The sequence below is a fragment of the Oncorhynchus nerka genome, linkage group LG3 (genome assembly GCF_034236695.1).
Source record: "Oncorhynchus nerka isolate Pitt River linkage group LG3, Oner_Uvic_2.0, whole genome shotgun sequence".
In the NCBI taxonomy this organism is placed as follows: Eukaryota; Metazoa; Chordata; class Actinopteri; order Salmoniformes; family Salmonidae; genus Oncorhynchus; species Oncorhynchus nerka.
Window position 1 is genome coordinate 14,002,354 of NC_088398.1, and position 25,615 is coordinate 14,027,968.

The 25,615-nt window shown below is 43.1% G+C and overlaps 1 protein-coding gene across 1 annotated transcript; it reads right to left on the minus strand.

Annotated features, from left to right (window-relative positions):
• Positions 1-1,539: 1,539 nt before the first annotated feature.
• LOC115113996 (G-protein coupled receptor family C group 6 member A-like) lies at positions 1,540-17,613 on the minus strand. Its single transcript, XM_065008648.1, has 8 exons — positions 17,302-17,613; positions 10,712-10,877; positions 10,466-10,588; positions 9,505-10,287; positions 7,051-7,263; positions 6,429-6,552; positions 5,698-6,002; positions 1,540-5,477 (listed from the first exon to the last, which is right to left on the minus strand). The coding sequence occupies exons 1-8, from the start codon at positions 17,496-17,498 to the stop codon at positions 4,611-4,613; spliced, it is 2,778 nt and encodes a 925-aa protein (XP_064864720.1). The 5' UTR covers positions 17,499-17,613; the 3' UTR covers positions 1,540-4,610.
• Between the last annotated feature and the right edge of the window lie 8,002 nt (positions 17,614-25,615).

Genomic DNA, 25,615 nt, shown 5'->3' on the forward strand with positions numbered 1-25,615 from the left:
ATACACTGGAGTTGCTTACCGACATTGAATGTTCCTGAGAGGCCCAGTTACAGTTTTAACTTAAATTGCCATGGGAATCTACGGTAAGACTTGAAAATAGCTGACTAGCAATGATCACAACCAGAGCTTGAATAATTTAAAAAGAATCATGTGCAAATATTGTATAATTCAGGTGTTTAAAGCTGTCAGAGACTTACCCCAAAAAACTCAGGTGATTCTAACATGTATTGACTCAGGGTTGTGAATACTTATGTAAATTAGATACTTGTATCAATTTTGAATTCAAGCTGTAACACATAAAAATGTGGAATAAGTCAAGGGGTATGAATACTTTGTGAAGGCACGTTTACCTCCTGACACTTTCTGTACGTGGGCACTGAATATGCAGCTGATCCAGTTCCACCCCCAGCTGATTCAAATGATCAACTAATCATCAATCTTTGATAGTTTGAATCAGCTGTTTAGTGTTAGGGCAAAAAAACAAATTAGCATTCCCCTTGGGGTCCCGAGGATCGAGTTTGGGAAACGCTGACCTAAGCCAACCTCAGTGTGATCACAAGAAGAAACTAGTAGTTAGTAGTCTACCTGAGTGCGTCATACATGACTGGAGGCATCTACTGTAAAACAACAACTTCACTTCACACCACTGTTTACCACAGGTTGACAGACAGACTGCGTCTCAAAATTGGTCCTATCAAAGGAAACGGTTGTTTATTGTATTATTTTTTTAAAGTCACATCATGATAGCAGGTCTACAGAGTTTGCATATGTTGCCCTGTAGTTCTAACTGTTGTGTGGCACACAAAAAAACAACTGTAAACAGTTTAATGCTACATTTTGTCAAGCACATCAAAAATGGTGTATAGTTTTCTAATATTTCTCATGTTTGTACGATTGGATGATGTGCATTTTGTTATGTTTAAGGCTGATTTATTTCTCCCCCATTTGGGAATCATTTTGTGTTTTCGTTTTGGCTTTGATACAGAGGCTATAAGGACTTCTGGGATATGCTGTCCAGAATCCCTTAGTTTAGGTGATTACCATAACATGCCACCATTGTGGTTCTGTTTCCTTTATGCCATTGGACCATAAAGGGCTGTGTGTGAAGCTGGACTTAACATATCCTCTCTGTGTTACTCTTGGAGCTGTTGTCTGGATCTTCTATAAGGGGTTAATGTTGACTTGACTGTAAAATAATGAAAAATAAATACGTAAAATGATCTGATACACAATGCCTCTTGTGGATTTTGTCTACAGGACACCTGTCTATTCTTCTGCACAAAAGCAATGATGGTTTCGTCAGAACTTGTTTAATTCCTATGAAATACACACACACCTACAGACACTTTCTGTATGTGGGTGCTGTCTATGCAGCTGATCTAGTTCCACCCCCAGCCATTTCCCTTAACTCAACCTCAGTGTGACAGAAGGAAGCACACCTCCAGACATGTACTGTGTGTGGGTGCTGTCTATGCAGCTGATCCAGTTCCACCCCCCCCCCCCCCAGACATTTCCCTTAACTCAACCTCAGTGTGATCACGAGAAGTAACTGGTAGGAGTCTACATGAGAGTGTCATACGTCACAGGACTGTAGACAACCACTGTAAAACAACAACGAGAACTATACCGCGTCTCTGAATTTGTCCCATCAAAGGAAACTGTGTTGTTTATTGCATTTTTATGTGTGACAGTGGAAGCATATTTTTGTTCACATCATGATAGCAGGTCTACAGAGCTTGCATATTTTGCCTTGCTGTTCTAACTGTTGTGATTCACACACAAAAAAAACTATCCCTATTCATAACACATTGTCACCTTTTCTCACTAACAAGTTGATTAGCAATCCAGAATTAGGATTGCTGTCATAGAATAGTAAAGTATAAACACTCCCAGTTAAAGCTAGCACTTCCTGCTCAAGGGTGATTATTTCCTCAGTGTCAGTGACTATGCATTCTAAGAGAAGAATTCCATCCACATCCTGTTTCGGTGTAGTATTTGTCCAATGTTAGTTAACCGGAATTGAGATGGGTTCGAAGTGTGAGAATGGTGTAAGCTGAGTTTCTGTGGAACTCTTTCTGACTAATATTTAGCTGTCATGTACTTAGTGAGGGTATCATCTGAATTGATTAGGACAAACATTATTGATAAAGATATTCTTGACAGAGACATCATGGTTTCATTTTGATGCTGCCTCTAACCTCAAGGTTACCACAATACACTATCCCCAGGGACACCTGTTACCCTTTCTGTACCCTACCAACTCTCTTTCTTTCTCTCCTTCTCTTGCTCTCTTTCTCCATCCCTTTTCTCTCTCTCCCTCTCACTGTCTCTCTCCTCATGGTGTTATTGTGTCATAACCAGACAGGCAGGTTCAGAATGGGGAATTCTCAGAGTAGAAGAAACTACATGACAGAAGATTTGCCAGAGGCTGTTAGCATCTAACGCTAGCAGACTGACCGCAATGATCTGCTATTATCCATGCTAAACCAACCCTCTCATCCAACATTTGACAATGAGTAAATTGTTTTTACCTTGTACCTCTGAATGTAAATGCATATGGTACATACACATGATTACTATTTCTTATTCAAATGCATTGGCTTGTGATGTATCTTTGTGAATTGTTGTATCTGTGTGAATCTTTGAATGTCTGTCGGTTTGCATGCAGGTTTGCATGCGGTTTGCATCAACACACAGAGACGTATACAAAGCTCTCCCTCGCCCTCCATTTGGCAAATCTGACCAGAACTCTATCCTCCTGATTCCTGCTTACAAGCAAAACTAAAGCAGGAAGTACCAGTGACTCACTCAATACGGTAGTCGTCAGATGACTCAGACGCTAAGCTACAGGACTGTTTTTCTAGCACAGACAGGAATACAATACCCATCAAAAGTTTGTAGAACACTTACTCATTCAAGGGTTTTTCTTTATTTGACTATTTTCTACATTGTATAATAATAGCGAAGACATCATAACTATGAAATAACACATATGGAATCAGGTAGTAACCCAAAAAGTCTTAAACAAATCAAAATATATTTTATATTTGAGATGATTCAAATAGCCACCCTTTGCCTTGATGACAGCTATGTACACGCTTGGTATTCCCTCAACCAGATTCACATGGAATGCTTTTTCAACAGTCTTGAAGGAGTTCCCACATTGGCTGCTTTTCCATCCCAAACCATCTCAGTTTGGTTAAAGTCGTGGATTGTGGAGGCCAGGTCATCTGATGCAGCACTCCATCACTCTCCTTCTTGGTCAAATAGCCCTTACACATCCTGTAGGTGTGTTGGGTCATTGTCCTGTTGAAAAACAAATTATAGTCCCACTAAGCCCATCCCAGGTGGGACGGCGTATTGCTGCAGAATGCTGTGGTAGCCATGCTGGTTAAGTGTGCCTTGAATTCTAAATAAATCACAGACAATGTCACCAGCAAAGCAGCCCCACACCATAACACCTCCTCCTCCATGCTTTAAAGTGGGAAAAACACATGCAGAGATCATCTGTTCACTCACACCGCGTCTCACAAAGACACTACGGTTGGAACCAAAAATCTCAGATTTGTACTCCAGACCAAAGAACAAATTTCCACCGGTAATGTCTGTTGCGTGTGTTTCTTGGCCCATGCAAGTCTCTTCTTCTTATTGGTGTCCTTTGGTAGTGGTTTCTTTGCACCAATTCGACCATGAAGGCCTGATTCACAGTCTCCTCTTAACAGTTGATGTTGAGATGTGTCTGTTACTTGAACTGTGTGAAGCAATTTCTGAGGCTGGTAACTCTAATGAACTTATCGTGTGCAGCAGAGGTAACTCTGGGTCTTCCATTCCTGTGGCAGTCCTCATGAGAGCCAGATTCATCATATTGCTTGATAGTTTTTGCGACTGTACTTGAAGATACTTTCAAAGCTCTTCAAATGTTCCATATTGACTGACTTTCATGTCTTAATGTAATGATGGACTGTTGTTTCTCTTTGCTTATTTAAGCTGTTCTTGTCATAATATGGACTTGGTATTTTACCAAATAGGGTATATTCTGTATACCCAACTTGCCTTGTCACAACACAACTGATTGGCTCAAACGCATTAAGAAGGAAAGAAATTCCACAAATGAACTTTTAAGAAAGCACACCTGTTAATTGAATTGCATTCCGGGTGACTACCTCATGAAGCTGGTTGGGAGAATGCCAAGAGTGTGCAAAGCTGTCATCAATGAAAAGGGTGGCTATTTGAAGAATCTCAAATATAAAATATATTTTGATTTGTTTGACACTTTCTGGGTTACTACATGATTCCATGTTTTATTTCATAAATTTGATGTCCTTACGGTAGTGTAAATTATGTCCCCACCATTTCTAAAACCAGAGTTGCACCCCTGGATAAACATGACACTGTATGACAGAATTTATGCCTGTTTATCATGTCTATATCAGTGTCAAATAAAGTGTTACCTAAATTGCCTTGAATGTAAAAGTCAACAACCCATTTGGGCAAAAAACATACCAGTAGACTAAGCAAAATGGGAACAGTCAAACCAAAGATAGGATCACAGAGACACACTGTGTGATGTACTGTAAGATGTAAAAGATCCAGACACTGGTCCACTCCACTCATAGGCTCATGCTTCTCCTCAGACGGTGTGGTCGAGTCAGCTGACCTGTGACAAACACTCCATGGTCTACTACGGTGCAATGGGTTGCAGGGTCAATGCTCTGAATGTTCTGGTCAACGGACCAGCAGTTCTGAGGTGCTGTGGGTTCTATTGGTGGAGGAGACATGAAGAAGGAAGGTGAACTGATGGTGTAAGGGTGACTGATGCGATACCCTTCTGTCTGAGAGACTGAAGTCTCAGAGACAGAGCTAGAGACAGTAATGCCCTTTCTGGAATACTCATAGATGTTCTTCATGAAGGCACTCTTGGTGTTGTGCTCCTTCTTGAAGAGGATGACGTAGCACTTGGGAAAGAAATGACAGCTGAGGATGCCATAGTTGGAGATGAGGATGACCACCATCTCCACTGCTGGCAGGTACTTCCCAGAGGTGGTCACATAGACGGGCACAAATATCAGCCAGGACATCAGGTAGAGGAGCATGCTGAAGGTGATGAACCTGGCCTCGTTGTACTTCTGTGGCAGCTTTCGGCCTTTAAACGCGCAGGCAAAACATACGAGCGCCAGGACAGCGATGTAGCACAGCATCACACCAAACGCCACTTGGGAGCCTTCGTCACACTCGGCCAACACAGTTGTGGTGAAGACCGTGGCCTTCTCCCGGGGGCTCTGCAGGACCAGCCACAGGGTGCAGGTGAGGACCTGTAGGGCCACGGAAAGACAGATGATGGCATAGGGTTGGTAGAGGTGGCGGAGAACGTCCTTCAGGTCAGGGTTGAGCTGGAAGGCCAGCAGGATCTTCAGGGACTTGACCAAGATGCAGGAAACACACAGGGTGAAGCTGAGGCCAAACAGCACCTGACGCACCTTGATGATGAGATGAGAAGATATGAGACATTGAGACAGAAATGTATTATCTCTTTGTATTTATATTTGCTTTCCGTTTACAAACGGAATTCCTTACCACAAAAGTGCAAAAGGTTCAGAACAATACACACACAATAAACCATGAATTCACAAAATAACACTCATACATTCAGACAGTACATTATAGCAGTGTTTCCCAAACTGTGTGTACCGTACATACCTTACACTGTAGGCTGCTGGGATGACCTACAAAGAACACAGCACTAACAAAACTTCCCACTAGAGAGAGCAGGATGATCTGGGAGAGAGGCCCCCCGGCAGCCCTCACAACGGGGGTCTGGTGGTGGTGTAGGAAGAGAGCCCCCACCAAGAGAACCAGGATGATGCCCAGGGCCGCCAGCGCCAGCAGCACCTCCGCAAAGCCATCCTGCCAGGAGAAGAACTCCAGGGTCTTATGGGTACACCCAGAGCTCCCTTCCAGGGACCACTCTCTCTTTGTGTCACAAGAGAGACACTGGTGCATGTCTAGAGAGAAGGGTTGTAAGGTAGGATAGTACTTGAACAACTGTCTAGCATTTAGAAATACAGTGCCTTGCGAAAGTATTCGGCCCCCTTGAACTTTGCGACCTTTTGCCACATTTCAGGCTTCAAACATAAAGATATAAAACTGTATTTTTTTGTGAAGAATCAACAACAAGTGGGATGTTTATGTTTGAAGCCTGAAATGTGGCAAAAGGTCGCAAAGTTCCTGGGGGCCGAATACTTTCGCAAGGCACTGTATGTGTGCTGTTGCCTAGTACTAACTGTTTTGGATAAGAACAGTGTTGGGAAATCTTAGATAACATATTGAAGACATGGAGGAAGATTGTGTGAACAACAGGGCAACACCTGTTTACTGAGGAGAGATAGAGTACACTGGTGTGTATAGAGAGACAGGACAGAAGAACTAACCAGTGTTGTTGGAGTAGTGGTTCTCAGTGCAGTTGATGCATTCATAGCAGCAGGTGTGCTGACCCTGAGCAAACTTCTTGAACTTCCCAGGTTCACAGCTAGGCGAGCACACAGACACCACATCCTGCACCGGGACACAATGACCTAATTTAAATGGATGACCCAATAAAACTGTGACTGAATTATATTAATAGTAGTATTCAAATAAGCCTTTACGTGTAAGGCCAGCTTCCTGGGCACAGTTTAAACTCTCTCTCGATTTAAAACCATGTTCAATATGCCAAGTGTATTCAAACTGAGATCTCACAGGAATGTGTGATAACAGACAGGTCCTCCCAGTATGTGCCAAGGTATGTGGTTTTCACATTCAAACAATGCCCATTGTTTCACTGATGAGGAGTTATTGAATTTCCATGTTTAGTTTTCTTTAGTCACTTTGAGGAAGAAGAAGTATATTTTTTGACATTCCGACCTGTTTGTGTTTTTATCTCTGTATGTCAAATGGGAATAACAGGTTAATATGGATGTGTACTTGAACCTTTGTGTGGCAGCCTAGCAAACAGACTAAAAGAGATTGAGACCTAACCTTAACACGAACCCGAACCCTCAACCTAACCCTTACCCTCAGGTCAGTGAGATTGTTGGTGTTTCCGCTGGTATAGCAGAAGCTGTTGTTGATTGGATGGTACACAGCTACAACGTCATGGATGTTGATGACCCCTCTCACAGACCTCCACAAGGTTACATCATAGCCCAGGTTGATATCTCCTTTCTGGTCAAAACTGTAGTTTTTCCCCTCCAGCTCAAAGCGACTGCCCCTCAGGGTTTCAAGCACCTGAAAAAAACATGCAAAAATATTTTCAAATATAAGAACACATACCATAGACCCAAGCTATATCAAAAGTACACTGTGTATACAAAAGATTATGAACACCTGCTCTTTCCATGATATAGACTGACCAGGTGAATCCAGACAAAAGCTGTGATCCCTTATTCATGTCACTTGTTAAATCCACTTCAATCAGTGTAGATCAAGGGGAGGGGACAGGTTAAAGAAGTTTATTTTATTTTATTGTGTATGTGTACCATTAAGTGCCTTTGAACGGGATATGATAGTACAGTTGAAGTCGGAAGTTTACATACACTTAGGTTGGAGTCAGTGAAACTCATTTTTCAACCACTCCACAAATTTCTTGTTAACAAACTATAGTTTTTTTTAACAAACTATAGTTTTGGCAATTCGGTTAGGACATCTACTTTGTGCATGACACAAGTCATTTTTCACAGACAGAAATAGTTTACAGACAGATTATTTCACTTATAATTCACTGTTTCACAATTCCAGTGGGTCAGAAGATTACATACACTAAGTTGACTGTGCCTTTAAACAGCTTGGAAAATTCCAGAAAGTGATGTCATGGCTTTAGAAGCTTCTGATAGGCTAATGAACATAATTTGAGTCAATTGGAGGTGTACCTGTGTATGTATGAAGGCCTACCTTCAAACTCAGTGCCTCTTTGCTTGACTTCATGGGAAAATCAAAAGAAATCAGCCAAGACCTCAGAATTTTTTTTGTAGACCTCCACAAGTCTGGTTCATCCTCGGGAGCCATTTCCAAACGCCTGAAGGCACCACATTCATCTGTACAACACAAGTATAAACACCATGGGATCACATAGCCGTCATACCGCTCATGAAGGAGACACGTTCTGTCTCCTAGAGATGAACGTATTTTGGTGCGAAAAGTGAAAATCAATCCTAGAACAACAGCAAAGGACCTTGTGGAGATGCTGGAGGATATAGGTACCAAAGTATCTATATCCACAGTAAAACGAGTCCTATATCAACATAAAGATGCCACTGCTCCAAAAAAAGCTAGACTACGGTTTGCAACTGCACATGGGGACAAAGATCGTACTTTTGGAGAAATGTCCTCTGGTCTGACTGTTTGGCCATAATAACCAATGTTATGTTTGGAGGAAAAAGTGGGAGGCTTGCAAGCTGAAGTTCACCATCCCAACCATGAAACACGGGGGTGGCAGTATCATGTTGTGGGGGTGCTTTGCTGCAGGAGGGACTGGTGCACTTCACAAAATAGATGGCATCATGAGGGAGTAACATTATGTGATATATTGAAGCAACATCTCAAGACATCAGTCAGGAAGTTCAATCTTGGTCGCAAATGGGTCTTCCAAATGGACAATGACCACAAGCATACTTCCAAAGTTGTGACAAAATGGCTTAAGGACAACAAAGTCAAGGTATTGGAGTGGCAATCACAAAGCCCTGAACTCAATCCCATAGAAAATGTGTGGGCAGACCTGAAAAAGCATGTGTGAGCAAGGAGGCCTACAAACCTGACTCAGTTATACCAGCTCTGTCAGGAGGAATGGGCCAAAATTCCCCCAACTTATTGTGGGAGGCTTGTATGAAGGCTACCCGAAACGTTTGACCCAAGTAAAACAATTTAAAGGCAATGCTACCAAATACTAATAGAGTGTATGTAAACTTCTGACCCACTGGGAATGTGATGAAAAAAATAAAAGCTGAAATGTATCGTTCTCTCTACTATTATTCTGACATTTCACATTCCTAAAATAAAGTGGTGATCTAACTGACCTAAGACAGGGATTTTTTACTAGGATTAAATGGCTGCATTTGTGAAAAACTGAGTTTAAATGTATTTGGCTAAGGTGTATGTAAACTTCCGACTTCAACTGTATGTGCCAGGTGTCAAGAACTGCATCGCTGGCTCGGGATTTCACGCTCAACAGTTTACTGTGTGTATCAAGAATGGTCCACTACAAAAAGGACATCCAGCCAACTTGACACAACTGTGTGATGCATTGGAGTCAAAATGGGCTTTCTTCCCTGTAGACCACTTTCGATACCTTGTAGAGTGCCATGCCCCGACAAATTGAAGCTGTTCTGAGGGCAAATTCAGGGGTGCAGCTACATATCAGGAAGGTGTTACTCATATTTGGTATATTCAGTGTATATGAGATATATTACATGAGATACAATATATAAGTACAGTCTGATGTGCTGTAGACATGAGGAGTTGTGCAGTAGCTACCTCCCAGGGTTGGACCGTGCCTGGTGTCTTGCAGTCCTTTTTGCTGCAGATATCAGCCACTGCATGGGCGATGGCACTGACAGCCATCTCCACACTGAAGACCACTTTTGCATCGCTGTTGTTTAGCAGGATCTCTGCTGGGACTGTGAAGGAGGACCCAAACCCGGGATCTCCCGACTCGTTTAGCAGTGAGTAGAACTCCTTTAGGAAGGAGTTGTTTCCTATGACATCATTGATGTTAATCAGATTCATCAGGTAGCGATGGAAAGGAGCCAGGTTGCCTCTTTTGAAGGAGAAGCCAACCACATGGCCGATATCTAGGAGGTCCATCTCTCCCAGGACCTCTTTGGACGAGGACCAGCTATCACTGGCCACCCACACCTTCTCCCCCAGAAGCGACCCCCAAACCCTCAACTCCTGGTACAGGTACATCATGTGAATAGGCCTGGCGAACGATACCACCACCTTGACATTGGGGTTCCCGAGGAGGGTGGCAGCGGCTTGTCTGAATGCTGATTCGCCGTCAGGACTGGTTAGCGAGTTAGGGAGGATCTCTTTGAAGGCCACACAAATCCCTGAGGCGGTTGCCTGGGAGACGAAGCTGTCCAGGGCAGAGCGGCCGTAGTCTCCATCCGTTGTGACCACGCCGACCCAGGTCCATTTGCTGTCGCTAAGCAACTGGACCATGGCCCGTGTCTGGTACAGGTCGCTAGGTACGGTCCTCAGGAATGCAGGAAAACGGATCTTGTCACTCAGGATGATGGCAGTGGAGGCGTAACTGATCTGTGATGATTCGAAGAGAGAATTATTTCTGGTTGTCCAATGTTGAAGTGATTTTGTCCTTCATCTGTATCATCATTGCTGTCTATTTAATTTATTCAACACAACTTAGTTATTTATTGTTTTATCAACCCTTTTGTTACATCATTCGTCACTTTGTGGGTGGGATTGGACTGCTTGCCTGAGGAATGAGCTCCAGGTTGAGTTGCCGGGCAACAGCGATGGAAATCTCAGAGGAAGAGGCCCCAATGACGGCCATGATGGGTGGGGAACAGGTGGAGGTGTTGGCTCCTGTGTTTGGCTCCTGTGTGAAGTAAAAAATGTACAACCTTTATGTGAGGTGCTGACTAATAGAAGATAAACTATACAAATAGTTTATTCTGGCTGTGGATTAATCTGATCAGCGTTTTGGCTGAAGAGCCTTTACCTGTGTGAAGTCAGCTGAGGCCCTCAGAGCGGTGGTGACATCAGAGCAGGAGTCGTGGATACGGTACCCCAGAGAGATCCCTAGTGTAGTCAGGACAGGGGATCTGTTGGCCGACTCTACAGCGTGGATCATAGCCAATGCCTGGGTGAACCCGACCATGTTGAACCTGTGTGTGTGTGTGTGTGTGTGTGTGTGTGTGTGTGTACATAAAGCATAGTTGGATCATCAGACTGTCTGTGGTTAACCTGTGCAAATCAACTCTTTCTCACGAACACTTAGTCATACATGCGGACAGAATCACACACACACACACACACACACAGAGTGAGAGAGTGAGAGAGAGAGAGAGAGAGAAAGAGAGAGAGAGAGAGAGAGAGAGGATTCGAAAAGTATTCAGACCACTTTTTCCACATTTTGTTACTTTACAGCCTTATTCTAAAAGGTATATATATATATATATAAAATGCAAATTATATACTTAAAAATCATACAATGTGATTTTCTGGATTTATGTTGGATTTTTGTTTTAGATTCCTTCTCTCACAGTTGACGTGTACCTATGATAAAAATTACAGACCTCTATATGCTTTGTAAGTAGGAAAACCTGCAAAATCGGCAGTGTATCAAATACCTGTTCTCCCCACTGTATATATATAAAATATCACATTTACATAATTATTCAGACCCTTTACTCAGTACTGTGTTGAAGCACCTTTGCCAGTGATTACAGCAGTGAGTCTTCTTGGATATGACGCTACAGACCTGACTGCCTTCGACCAGCACAAAAACATCCTGTGGCGGACTGCAATAGCATCGAATAGTCCCTGCGATATGCAACTGTTCAGGGAAGTCAGGAACCAATACACGCAGTCAGTCAGGAAAGCTAAGGCCAGCTTCTTCAGGCAGAAGTTTGCATCCTGTAGCTCCAACTCCAAAAAGTTCTGGGACACTGTGAAGTCCATGGAGAACAAGATCACCTCCTCCCAGCTGCCCACTGCACTGAGGCTAGGTAACACGGTCACCACCGATAAACCCATGATTATCGAAAACTTCAACAAGCATTTCTCAACGGCTGGCCATGCCTTCCGCCTGGCTACTCCAACCTCGGCCAACAGCTCCGCCCCCCCCCGCAGCTACTCGCCCAAGCCTCTCCAGGTTCTCCTTTACCCAAATCCAGATAGCAGAAGTTCTGAAAGAGCTGCAAAACCTGGACCCGTACAAATCAGCTGGGCTTGACAATCTGGACCCTCTATTTCTGAAACTATCCGCCGCCATTGTCGCAACCCCTATTACCAGCCTGTTCAACCTCTCTTTCATATCGTCTGAGATCCCCAAGGATTGGAAAGCTGCCGCAGTCATCCCCCTCTTCAAAGGGGGAGACACCCTGGACCCAAACTGTTACAGACCTATATCCATCCTGCCCTGCCTATCTAAGGTCTTTGAAAGCCAAGTCAACAAACAGGTCACTGACCATCTCGAATCCCACCGTACCTTCTCCGCTGTGCAATCTGGTTTCCGAGCCGGTCACGGGTGCACCTCAGCCACGCTCAAGGTACTAAACGATATCATAACCGCCATCGATAAAAGACAGTACTGTGCAGCCGTCTTCATCGACCTTGCCAAGGCTTTCGACTCTGTCAATCACCATATTCTTATCGGCAGACTCAGTAGTCTCGGTTTTTCGGTAGACTGCCTTGCCTGGTTCACCAATTACTTTGCAGACAGAGTTCAGTGTGTCAAATCGGAGGGCATGCTGTCCGGTCCTCTGGCAGTCTCTATGGGGGTGCCACAGGGTTCAATTCTCGGGCCGACTCTTTTCTCTGTATATATCAATGATGTTGCTCTTGCTGCGGGCGATTCCCTGATCCACCTCTACGCAGACGACACCATTCTATATACTTCCGGCCCGTCCTTGGACACTGTGCTATCTAACCTCCAAACGAGCTTCAATGCCATACAACACTCCTTCCGTGGCCTCCAACTGCTCTTAAACATTAGTAAAACCAAATGCTTGCTTTTCAACCGTTCGCTGCCTGCACCCGCACACCTGACCAGCATCACCACCCTGGATGGTTCCGACCTTGAATATGTGGACATCTATAAGTACCTAGGTGTCTGGCTAGACTGTAAACTCTCCTTCCAGACTCATATCAAACATCTCCAATCGAAAATCAAATCAAGAGTCGGCTTTCTATTCCGCAACAAAGCCTCCTTCACTCACGCCGCCAAACTTACCCTAGTAAAACTGACTATCTTACCGATCCTCGACTTCGGCGATGTCATCTACAAAATTGCTTCCAACACTCTACTCAGCAAACTGGATGCAGTTTATCACAGTGCCATCCGTTTTGTCACTAAAGCACCTTATACCACCCACCACTGCGACCTGTATGCTCTAGTCGGCTGGCCCTCGCTACATATTCGTCGCCAGACCCACTGGCTCCAGGTCATCTACAAGTCCATGCTAGGTAAAGCTCCGCCTTATCTCAGTTCACTGGTCACGATGGCAACACCCACCCGTAACACGCGCTCCAGCAGGTGTATCTCACTGATCATCCCTAAAGCCAACACCTCATTTGGCCGCCTTTCGTTCCAGTTCTCTACTGCCTGTGACTGGAACGAATTGCAAAAATGGCTGAAGTTGGAGACTTTTATCTCCCTCACCAACTTCAAACATCTGCTATCTGAACAGCTAACCGATCGCTGCCGCTGTACATAGTCTATCGGTAAATAGCCCACCCATTTTTACCTACCTCATCCCCATACTGTTTTTATTTATTTTATTTTATGCTCTTTTGCACACCAATATCTCAACCTATACATGACCATCTGATCATTTATCACTCCAGTGTTAATCTGCAAAATTGTATTTATTCGCCTACCTCCTCATGCCTTTTGCACACAATGTATATAGACTCTCCTTTTTTCTACTGTGTTATTGACCTGTTAATTGTTTACTCCATGTGTAACTCTGTGTTGTCTGTTCACACTGCTATGCTTTATCTTGGCCAGGTCGCAGTTGCAAATGAGAACTTGTTCTCAACTAGCCTACCTGGTTAAATAAAGGTGAAAAAAAATAAAAAAATAAAAAATAAAAAACAAGCTTGGCACACCTGTATTTGGGGAGTTTCTTCCATTATTTTCTGCAGATCCTCTGTCAGGTTGAGGAACATTTTTAATGTAAGGGGTTTGAATATTTTCCAAAGGCACTGTATATGTGATTTAAGTGGTCAAAAGTTCAGTATTTGTTCCCATATTCCTAGCAAGCTTGTGACTCTACAAACGTGTTGAATGCATTTGCTGTTTGTTTTGGTCCTGGTCCCGATTATTTAGTGCTCAATATAAATGATTGGTACATTTAGTCATTTTTCAAATCAAATCAAATTGTATTGGTCACATACACATGGATAGCAGATGTTAATTTAAGTGTAGTGAAATGCTTGTGCTTCTCGTTCCGACAGTGCAGCAATATCTAACATGTAATCTAACAGTTCCCCAACAACTACCTAATACACATAAATCTAAGTAAAGGATTTGAATACATTTTTTTCTAAACACTTTTACATTAATTAATGTGGATGCTACCATGCTGACGGATCTTCCTGAGTTATTCTTGAATAACGATGATTGAGAAAGTTTCAGACGCACAAATATCATACCCCCAAGAAAGACATTCTAACCACTACAAAAACAGGGAAGGTTAAACATTTTTTGGGGGGGGGGGATTTGTGCGTCTGTAACTTTATCACTCGTCCTTATTCACAATTGATTCAGGAGTATCCGTAATGATGTTAGCACCCACATTAATGTAGAAGTGTTGAGAAACATATTGTGAGTGCAATTTTGAGATTTTTGGTTCCAACCGCCATGTCCTTGTGAGACGCGGAGTAGGTGAACGGATGATCTCTGCATTTGTGGTTCCAACCGTGAAGCATGGAGGAGGAGGTGTGATGGTGAGGGGTGCATTGCTGGTGACACTGTCTGTGATTTATTTGGAATTCAAGGCACACTTAACCAGCATGGCTACCACAGCATTCTACAGCAATACGCCATCCCATCTGATTTGCTGTTTTCAAGGCAAAGGTTGGCTACTAATCTAAAATATATTTTGATTTGTTTAACACTTTTTGGGGTACTACATGATTCCATATGTGTTATTTCATAGTTTTGATGACTTACTATTATTCTACAATGTAGGCTAGGTGGGCTCTGTTTTTTTAACAGCTTCGATTTCACACTAGCTTATCACCCGGGATCCAGGAATCAGAAGGCAGATGCCCTGTCACGCCAACACGATGTCTCTAACGAGGAGAGGGAACCCAAGCCCATCATCCCCAGCTGACGCATTGTGGCCCCTGAGATATGGAGTATTGAGACAAACCCAGACCCAAGAACCTGACCCCGGTGGGGGACCCACTAACAGACTATGTTCCGCGGTCAGCCCGGTCCCGAAAACTCAAATGGGGACACTCCTCTAAATTAACCAGGCATTCAGGGGTTAATCGGACACTGTAGTTCCTGAGGTGGAAATTCTGGTGGCCCAACATGATGGAAGACGTGAGATTATTTGTTGTGGCGTGTTCCATCTGCGCCCAAAGCAAGTCTTCACGTCAGCGACCGGCCGGGTTGCTCCAACTCCTGCCCATCCCCAGCCGGGCCTGGTCTCATCTGTCTGTAGACTTTATCACAGGGTTACCGCCATCTCAAGGGCTTACCACTATCCTGGTGGCCATCGAACGGTTCTCCAAGGTAGCCCATTTCATCGCCTCACCCAAGTTGCCTTCATCGAAGGAGACCGCTGATCTCATGGTTACCATTGTCTTTCACCTACAGGGACTTCCCCAGGACATTGTCTCAGATCGTGGGCCCCAGTTCATTGCACTGTATTGGAAGGCCTTCTGCTCCCTGTTGGGGGCATCGGTGAGTCTCTCTTCGGGGTTCCACCCTCAGTGGAATGGGCAAACTGAGTGGGCCAACCAGGAGCTGTAGAAGTACCTCCGCTGCTTCATCTCCACCTAGGCCAGCAACTGGATTAAGTTCCTCACCTGGGAGGAGTAAGCGCATAACACACTGCCGAACTCCATAAAGATCATCAAGGACAACAACCACCCGAGCCACTGCCTGTTCACCCCGCTATCATCCAGAAGGCGAGGTCAGTACAGGTGCATCAAAGCTGGGACCGAGAGACTGAAAAACAGCTTCTATCTCAAGGCCATCAGACTGTTAAACAGCCACCACTAACATTGAGTGGCTGCTGCCAACATACCGACTCAATTCCAGCCACTTTAATAATGTAAAAATGTATGAAAAATGTATCACTAGCCACTTTAAACAATGCCACTTCATATGTTTACATACCCTACATTACTCATCTCATATGTATATACTGTACCCGATACCATCTACTGCATCTTGCCTATGCCGTTCTGTACCATCACTCATTCATATATTTTTATGTACATATTCTTCATTCCTTTACACTTGTGTGTGTATAAGGTAGTTGTGAAATTGTTAGGTTAGATTACTCGTTGGATATTACTGCATTGTCGGAACTTTAAGCACAAGCATTTCGCTACACTCGCATTAACATCTGCTAACCAACCAACAAATAATATTTGATTTGATTTACTGTGTGTGTTTTGTTTCCTGAGTGAGTTTTTGAGACTTAGCGTTTGTTGTTTTTTCAAGTGTACTGTAATCCTGAAGCTACCGTTTCTCACTGAAGTATTGTGTTTATCCTTAGCCACTGATTCCTCGTCGGGTCTCTTATCTGCACCTGGGTCCAACCTGACCACGTCACAGACAGTCTGCACTTTAACCCCATAGTCATTGTATAATTTCAATTCCAAAGTGCTGGAGTACAGAGCCAAAACACCAACAAAATTGTCACTGTCTCAATACATTTGGAGCTTTCTATATCTTCCACAATGTACTAATTACTTGTCCGAATCGCCTTAACACTTTGTGAAAAGTCAAAGTAAGCCCAAGGTATTGACCTACACTCTTCTCCTTTGCAGGGTATTATCACTCTCTTTTGGCTGTAGACTGATGGACTCCAGAAATACAGTCATTTAAACGGACAGATTTCCTGTAATAAATCCTCTATGACGTTAATCCTGACTGCAATAAGCAGACAAGGCTACAAAATAGTAGCTACTAAAACAATTGGATACCACGAAATTGGGGAGAAAAAGGGGTAAAATAAAAAAAATAAAAAAATAATATCAGTGGCTTGGGTCCATGGCCAGGAAACTCCCCAGACCTTAATCCCATTGAGAACTTGTGGTCAATCCTCAAGAGGCAGATGGACAAACAAAAAACAACAAATTCTGACAAACTCCAAGCATTGATTATGCAAGAATGGGCTGCCATCAGTCAGGATGTGTTGGATTGACCCCTGACCCCTCACTAGCCAAACACAGACGTTAAAACAAATGGAACATTTAAAAAAATTAAATAAGTACTATTCTCTTCTATTTTAGATATAATTGCATATTAATGTGACATTTTACAGAGGGAGAGAGGGATAGAGAGTGAGAGACAGACAGACAAAATCATTATACAACACCCTATCTTATCTTGACACTCACCTGACACAATGTGGTTCATGGGGTGCTGAGATGTTGGGGGATTCCTCTACTCCCTCATGGATGGGAAACAGCCCTCCAATGATGATATCTCCTGGTGCTGTGGCTCCTGCTGCTTTGAAGTGTCCCACTTTGGCATTGCCCTTCTCCAACAAGGACAGGATGACTAACAGGTGGAGAACATCACCAATGGGTTCCATCACCTCTCTGTTGGTACTGTCCAATTCTCAATTTTGGTGTCTCTCCTTGCAGTTTCTCTCACACACTCCCGCTCCCTCCCCGACTGTGTCTGTCTGTCAGTCTCTCTCACTCCCTCTAACCCTCACTGACTGTGTCTGTCTGTCTGTCTCCTCTCTCTCTCTCTCTCTCTCTCTCTCTCTCTCTCTCTCTCTCTCTCTCTCTCTCTCTCTCTCTCACTCTCTCTCTCTCTCTCTCACTCTGTTTTCTCCTCTAGCAGACTGACACAGTGACCTGTCAACATAATAAATAAAAACACACCTGTTGCTTCCTCCTAATCCCATCTAATGTCTGCATAACCCTGCCCCCTCCCGCCCAGCCCACTCTGACAGGCATCCACACTGACTGACTCACTTGACTCCAGCTAAAGGTGACAGACAGTCCCACAAATGCATCACAACTGATCTGCAATATAAACATGGTTTTGTTCAAGACAGAACTGATTTCATGATCCCCAAGTTTTCTTTTAAACACTTGGGTCGTTTAACACTTGGATTACACTTAAGTGTTTATTGAGTCACAATGTTTAACCTTGACATTTCAGAGATAAATTAATTTATTGACTGTCTCCTGTTAGCCACTCCTTCATCATCAATGCATTGATTTCACAAGATATCCAACCATTTGTCTTTGCCCTTTTTATTAGTTAATCCACAGTAGAATACACTAATCAAATACAAATGGTAGAAATAGTTTTAGCTTTGTTTAAAAATAACTGTATGAGGTCATGTATCATATCCAATTACAGTAGTAACACAATACAAACACTATAATAAGTACATTGACCATGCTTTTCCAAGAAGACTACTAGAGGGTGCTAAAATGTTGTTCCTATGGTAAGCAATAAACCTCATTCAGGCTATGTAACAATAACGCTTCAAAGGTCTAGTAGGGCTGCTTATATTTGTCCTGTTTCACACGTCTGTAACCTATTCATTGTGTGGTGAAATGGACATGTGGTTCTTGGATATCACCCTCCCCCTGAGAAACCCTGGGAGAGTGGAGTCACAGCATGGGATCAGCCATTATTGATGTAAACCCAGGCACTCAACTAGCACAATACTGTCACCTACAGCATATTTATCGTGGTCACAGCTTGGATGGAAATATATCCTGCACCTTCTGTAGTAGTGAGATCTCATCAAAATAATCAGCTAACAGCTTCGTCCCCTCAATGTAGTTGTACTGTGTCAGTGGAGGATGTACATTGTGTCAAGATGATAATGATGATGTGTGTATTCCAGTGACACATTATTATGTTGGAAGGCAGCTGCACATCTCTTTCTCTGGGGTCTCTCTTACGTTAAAGAAATGGTCTATGGTTGACCTGGAGATTCTTAATTATTCTGATCAAATGGCTTTCTGCTAATTTGAAAGAAAGAACTGTAATGATTATTATCTGCTCCTCTCCTCTCCACTCCTTGGCCCTGGCTGCAATATTAAGGTTAGAATAACATTCAGGGGCCTCCCGAGTGGTGCGGCGGTCTAAGGTACTTCATCGTGCTGCTAGAGGTGTCACTACAGACCCGGGTTCGATCCGTACGGGAGTTGCAGCAATGGGACAAGACCAACTACCAATTCGATATCACAAAATTGGGGAGAAAAAGGGGTAAACAAGTACAAAAAAAACTATCAAAAAGATTAACATTCAGGACACCAGTTGCATGAAACTGGCTGCAGTAATGTAGGTACATAGTGTAGCAACAGCGCTGCATGTAACTTGCTGTGTAAGTCAGTATAGCATTCAGCCAGGTCTACGATTATCTGTGACAATGTTACGGTAGGATTGGGACAAAGTTTCAGTGGCCTGCTTGTGCAAGTACTCCTTATTGAAGCACCGCCAGCCAGCCACAGTACAGGACCAGACGGGTTAGGTTCAGTAACTAGCGTCTGTCGTGTGATGCAGTGTATGTCTGTAACAATCTCCAGGTGAATAAAAACACAGGCTCTCAGAGTTCTTCTGTAGTTTTTGTGTTTTCCTTCATCTCACCATGAGTTATTATGACTAATTATGTATACATTTCAATCAGGACTGACTAATCAGAGTACTATTATGTTACTGTATATGCATGAATTTTATTTTTATCCTAGTACTGAATATAACGTGTGTAATTATAATCAAGAAGTCAAACAATGACTGTCTGTTCCTTGGTAGAAATGAATGAATTTATCGTCAGACTGGCTAGAATGCTTATCTACAGAGGCAGACCTTGGCTCGGGTCATAAATTATCTAAGTTGGGAGAGACGATGTGGGAAGGCTTGAGAACTATACAGCCATTGTACTGGAGTCGAGATGAGATGGGGTAGTACGAAAACGAATGACGTCATTTTCAGTTTATAACCTGTGGTAAACTGTATCATGTTCAGTACTCTTGAGAATAAACGCTGCTGATTGATTTTGAGACTGGTCTCTGTCCATTTAATGCAAATAAGAGTCTTACAAATTCTTAGGAATTGACAGTGTTTCATTTTAATTGGGTATTAAAACATGTAGGAATTTAATTCCTGTAACAGAACAGCACCCTCTTCAAAGAAGTAGGAGGTGAAGATCTCACGGATTACACGGATTGCATCTCTTGCTGCGTTGTTGGACCCCATCCTTGAAATATCCTGCAGAGCAGCAGACTTCTCCTCTGGCACACATGTTCGTCAAAAGAGAGATCAGGGTCTAGAGTAACGCCGAGGTCCTTCACAGTTTTATTTGAGATGACTGTACAACCATCGAAATTAATTATCAGATTCAAGAGAAGATCTCTTTGTTTCTTGGGACCTAGAACAACCATCTCTGTTTTGTCCGAGTATAAAGTAGAATGTTTGCAGCCATCCACTTCCTTATGTCTGAAACACAGGCTTCCAGGGAGGGCAATTTTGGGGCTTCACCATGTTTCATCGAAATGTACAGCTGTGTGTCATCCACATAGCAGTGACTGTTAACATTGTGTTTCCGAATGACATCCCCAAGAGGTAAAATATATAATGAAAACAATAGTGGTCCTAAAATGGAACCTTGAGGAACACCGAAATTTACAGTTGACTTGTCAGAGGACAAACCATCCACAGAAACAAACTGATATTTTTCCGACAGATAAGATCTAAACCAGGCCAGAACTTGTCCGTGTAGACCAATTTGGGTTTCCAATCTCTCCAAAAGAATGTGGTGATCGATGGTATCAAAAGCAGCACTAAGGTCTAGGAGCACGAGGACAGATGCAGAGCCTCGGTCTGACGCCATTAAAAGGTAATTTACCACCTGCAGTCTCAATGCTATGATGGGGTCTAAAATCAGACTGAAGCACTTCGTATACATTGTTTGTCTTCAGGAAGGCAGTGAGTTGCTACGCAACAGCTTTTTCTAACATTTTTGAGAGGAATGGGAGATTCGATATTCGAGTTTGGTACACATCCGGTGGATAGAGAGCCGTCTATTATGTTCAACATAGGAGGGCCAAGCACGGGAAGCAGCTCTTTCAGTAGTTTAGTTGGAATAGGGTCCAGTATGCAGCTTGAAGGTTTAGAGGCCATGATTATTTTCATCATTGTGTCAAGCGATATAGTACTAAAACACTTGAGTGTCTCCCTTGATCCTAGGTCCTGGCAGAGTTGTGCAAACTCAGGACAACTGAGCTTTGGAGGAACACGCAGATTTAAAGAGGAGTCCGTAATTTTCTTTCTAATGATCATGATCTTTTCTTCAAAGAAGTTAATGCATTTATTACTGCTGAAGTGAAAGCCATCCTCCTTTGGGGAATGTTGCTTTTTAGTTAGCTTTGCGACAGTATCAAAAATAAATGTTGGATTGTTCTTATTTTCCTCAATTAAATTGGAAAAATAGGATGATCGGGCAGCAGTGAGGGCTCTTCGATACTGCACGGTACTGTCTTTCCAAGCTAGTCGGAAGACTTCCAGTTTGGTGTGGCGCCATTTCCGTTCCAATTTTCTGGAAGCTTGCTTCAGAGCTCTGGTATTTTCTGTATACCAGGGAGCTAGTTTCTTATGACAAATGTTTTTAGTTTCTAGGGGTGCGACTGCACCTAGGGTTTTGCGCAAGGTTAAATTGAGTTCCTCAGTTAGGTGGTTAACAGATATTTGTCCTCTGACGTCCTAGGGTAGGCAGAGGGAGTCTGGAAGGTCATCAAGGAATCTTTGGGTTGTCTGAGAATTTATAGAACGACTTTTGATGATGCTTGGTTGGGGTCTGAGCAGATTATTTGTTGCGATTGCAAACGTAATAAAATGGTGGTCGGATAGTCTAGGATTATGAGGAAAAACATTAAGATCCACAACATTTATTCCATGTAACAAACTCACTGAGTCGATGATGGCTCCGAAAGTCTTTTGGAGTGGGTCTGTGGACTTTTCCATGTGAATATTAAAGTCACCAAAAATTAGAATATTATCTTTTATGACTACAAGGTCCGATAGGAATTCATGGAACTCAGTGAGGAACGCTGTATATGGCCCAGGAGGCCTGTAAACAGTAGCTATAAAAAGTGATTGAGTAGGCTGCATAGATTTCATGACTCAAAGCTCAAAAACTGCAGTTTTTTAAATAAATTGAAATTTGCTATTGTAAATGTTAGCAACACCGCCGCCTTTGCGCGATGCGCGGGAGATATGGTCACTAATGTAACCAGGAGGTGAGGCCTCATTTAACACAGTAAATTCATCAGGCTTAAGCCATGTTTCAGTCAGGCCAATCACATCAAGATTATGATCAGTGATTAGTTAATTGACTATAACTGCCTTGGAAGTGAGGGATCTAACATTAAGTAGCCCTATTTTGAGATGTGAGGTATGTCACGGCTGTTGAAGGATCAGGACCAAGGTGCAGCGTGGTGAGCGTACATTTGACTTTATTTAAGAAATGACGCCGACAAAACAATAAACAATACCAAACAAACCGTGAAGCTTAAGGCTATGTGCCATCAAACAAAGTTAACCTCCCACAAACACAGGTGGAAAACAGGGTACCTAAGTATGGTTCCCAATCAGAGACCACAATAGACAGCTGTCCCTGATTGAGAACCATACACGGCCAAAACATAGAAATAGAAAATCATAGAAACACAAAACATAGAATGCCCACCCCAACTCACGCCCTGGCCAAACCAAAATAGAGACATAAAAAGGATATCTAAAGTCAGGGGGTGAAAAGGTATCACAATCTCTTTCAATAATGGCAGGAATGGAGGAGATCTTTATTCAAGTGAGATTGCTAAGGCGAGCACCGCCATGTTTAATTTTGCCCAACCTAGGTCGAGACACATACACGGTCTCAATGGGGATAGCTGAGCTGACTACACTGACTGTGCTAGTGGCAGACTCCACTAAGCTGGCAGGCTGGCTAACAGCTGCCTGTCCTGCACCCTATTTCTTGTGGAGCTAGGGGAGTTAGAGCCCTGTCTATGTTCGTAGATAAGATGAGAGCACCCCTCCAGCTAGGATGGAGTCAGTCACTCCTCAACAGGCCAGGTTTGGTCCCAGAAAGAGGGTAAATTATCTACAAATATTTTGGGAGGGGCAGAAAACAGTTTCAACCAGCCATTGAGTTGTGAGACTGCTGTAGAGCTCATCACTCCCCCTAACTGGGAGGGGGCCAGAGACAATTACTCAATGCTGATTTACACGCTGAAGCAATGTTGTGCTTGGTGACCTCTGACTGCTTCATCCTGACATCGTTGATGCGATGTGGATAACAATATCCCTATACTCTCTACACTCGCCAGTTTTAGCTTTAACCAGCACCATCTTCAGATAAGCCTTAACGTCGGTAGCCCTGCCCCCTGGTAAACAATGTATGATCGCTGGATGATTCATTTTAAGTCCAATACTGCAGGTAATGGAGTCACCAATGACTAGGGTTTTCAATTTGTCAGAGCTAATGGTGGGAGGCTTCGGCGTCTCAGACCCCGTAACTGGAGGAGTAGAGACCAGAGAAGGCTCGGCCTCTGCTCCGACTCACTGCTTAATGGGGAGAACCGGTTGAAAGTTTCTGTCGGCTGAGTGAGCAACACCGGTTGAGCATTCCTACAGCATTTCCCTCCAGAAGCCATGAGAAAGTTGTCCGGCTGCGGGGACTGTGTGAATGGGATTTATACTACTATCTGTACTTACTGATGGCACAGATGCTGTTTCATCCTTTCCTACACTGAAATGACCCTTGCCTAACGATTGCGTCTGAAGCTGGGCTTGCAGCACAGCTGTCCTTGCCGTAAGGCGATCGTTCTCCTGTATATTATGAGTGAAGCGACTGCAATAAGAAGACATATTAATGTTACTACTTAGCTCCGGCTGGTGGAGGTCCTGACGAACCACGTCCAGATAAAGCGTCTGGAGTAAAAAAGTTTTTAAAAAAAAGAAAAGTTGAGTGAGGGGTAAACTAAAAATATAAACGGTAATTAAAAAGTCAAAACTGTAAAGTTGTCAGGTAGCAAAGTAAGGTTAGAAACAAAACGCACAGCAGCACGTAAACAAGTCTGCCATGGACTTATGCAGGACACCTAGCCTTCACAAATCTGAATTCCTCCAGGAGGCAGTCCCAGATGGCCCTGGTCACCCAACCTTGCAGTGCCCTACAGGTTAACTGTAGGCATTCGTTTTGAAGGAATCTCCAGTTACAAGGTATCTGTAGGAATGTGGGAGACAATGTAATTATTAGACTTTTACATCACCAGGTCATTGTGGATTACTAAAGTATAATATCCCTGATAACAAATCATGATAACATTGGATTGATAGATGCATGGACACATATGTGCATGTCTAGCATGTGACAATAACAGGATCATATCAAGGATAGCATCACAAATGAATACATAAATACCCCTTGAAGCTTGAATCTAAGTTGATCATTTGTATCAGCTATGCAATGTGCACCTCTTTGAGTCACCCGGACCAGGACTGTGAACTACTGTTCTTCATTGGGAACTCTTCATATGTAGACAGGCTTTCATAGCGCTCTTTATTTGAAGACAGAAAACATCACAAGAAACTAACTTCATTATAGTCAAATTACACCGCACTGACTATTATGTTGCTATTATCTCCGTTCTAGGGACAGGAACTACACAAAAGTACCTTCCCTATCCAGAATAGCCTACTCTCTCACTTTTACGGCTATCCTTCCACCCTCCTCAATGGCTGTTAGCTAGCTACCTACAAATGCATTTGGAGTTTGTTTTTTACAGTAATGAATACATCAATATAGCTAGCTAATATGAAGTCAGGTAGCTGATGATATTTAATTCAATTAGCTAGCTATCTACAGTATGTGAAGTTGAAGCCAACTAGCTAACGTAAACTCACTCACTTTAGTACACCGCCTTGGTCCGTACAATTGACCTTATTTTAGCGCCCCAAAAACGTAATACTTCCAGATCAACTGTAATGTCAATACCATTGTAAAGCACAATTTCTCTCCTTTCCAACGAAACTAATGCGTGATAGTGAGAAGGAGAGGAGATGTGTCGGAAAACTGCTTTTTTTCACTCTATCTGTCCAACTTATAACCTTATCGCCTCTAAAATGTAAATAAAAAACTGTAAAGAGTTTATATAATGTGTCATTACATACCTATTTGAAGGTTTGTGTCGAATTTGAATGGGGTTTTTAGGGCGGTGCTAAAGGGATCTTCAGAAGTAAACAGCGGCTTTGAGAGTCATGAAGCTTGCAGTGATGATGCAAAAAATGACTAGGTATCCCCCTGTCCATTTCATGTTTTTAAACGATGATAGAAGTGCTACACCTGGTGGAGAGAGGCTGTAAGACGGAAATAGTTGATTTATGCGTGCTGTACGTTACGGCATGACACGTCACGATGTATTGGAGGGTCAGTTTTTTCAACTTTTCTCCAATGCTATAGAGCCATTACCATGTCGATCAACACTTGAATAGAAACCTAGTTCACACCCCAGATTTTGAAGTCAACAAAGTCGCTACAGTCCCATTAGTTTTCTTTGTAGCCTCGTTTGAATGTCGCGGTTGCGCACATTTGTACGGAATGGGGTGAGTTTACGTTAGCTCATTTAGCAGCTCATTTGAGTTAGCCTGCACTGTAGCTAGTTAGCTAATAATATATTG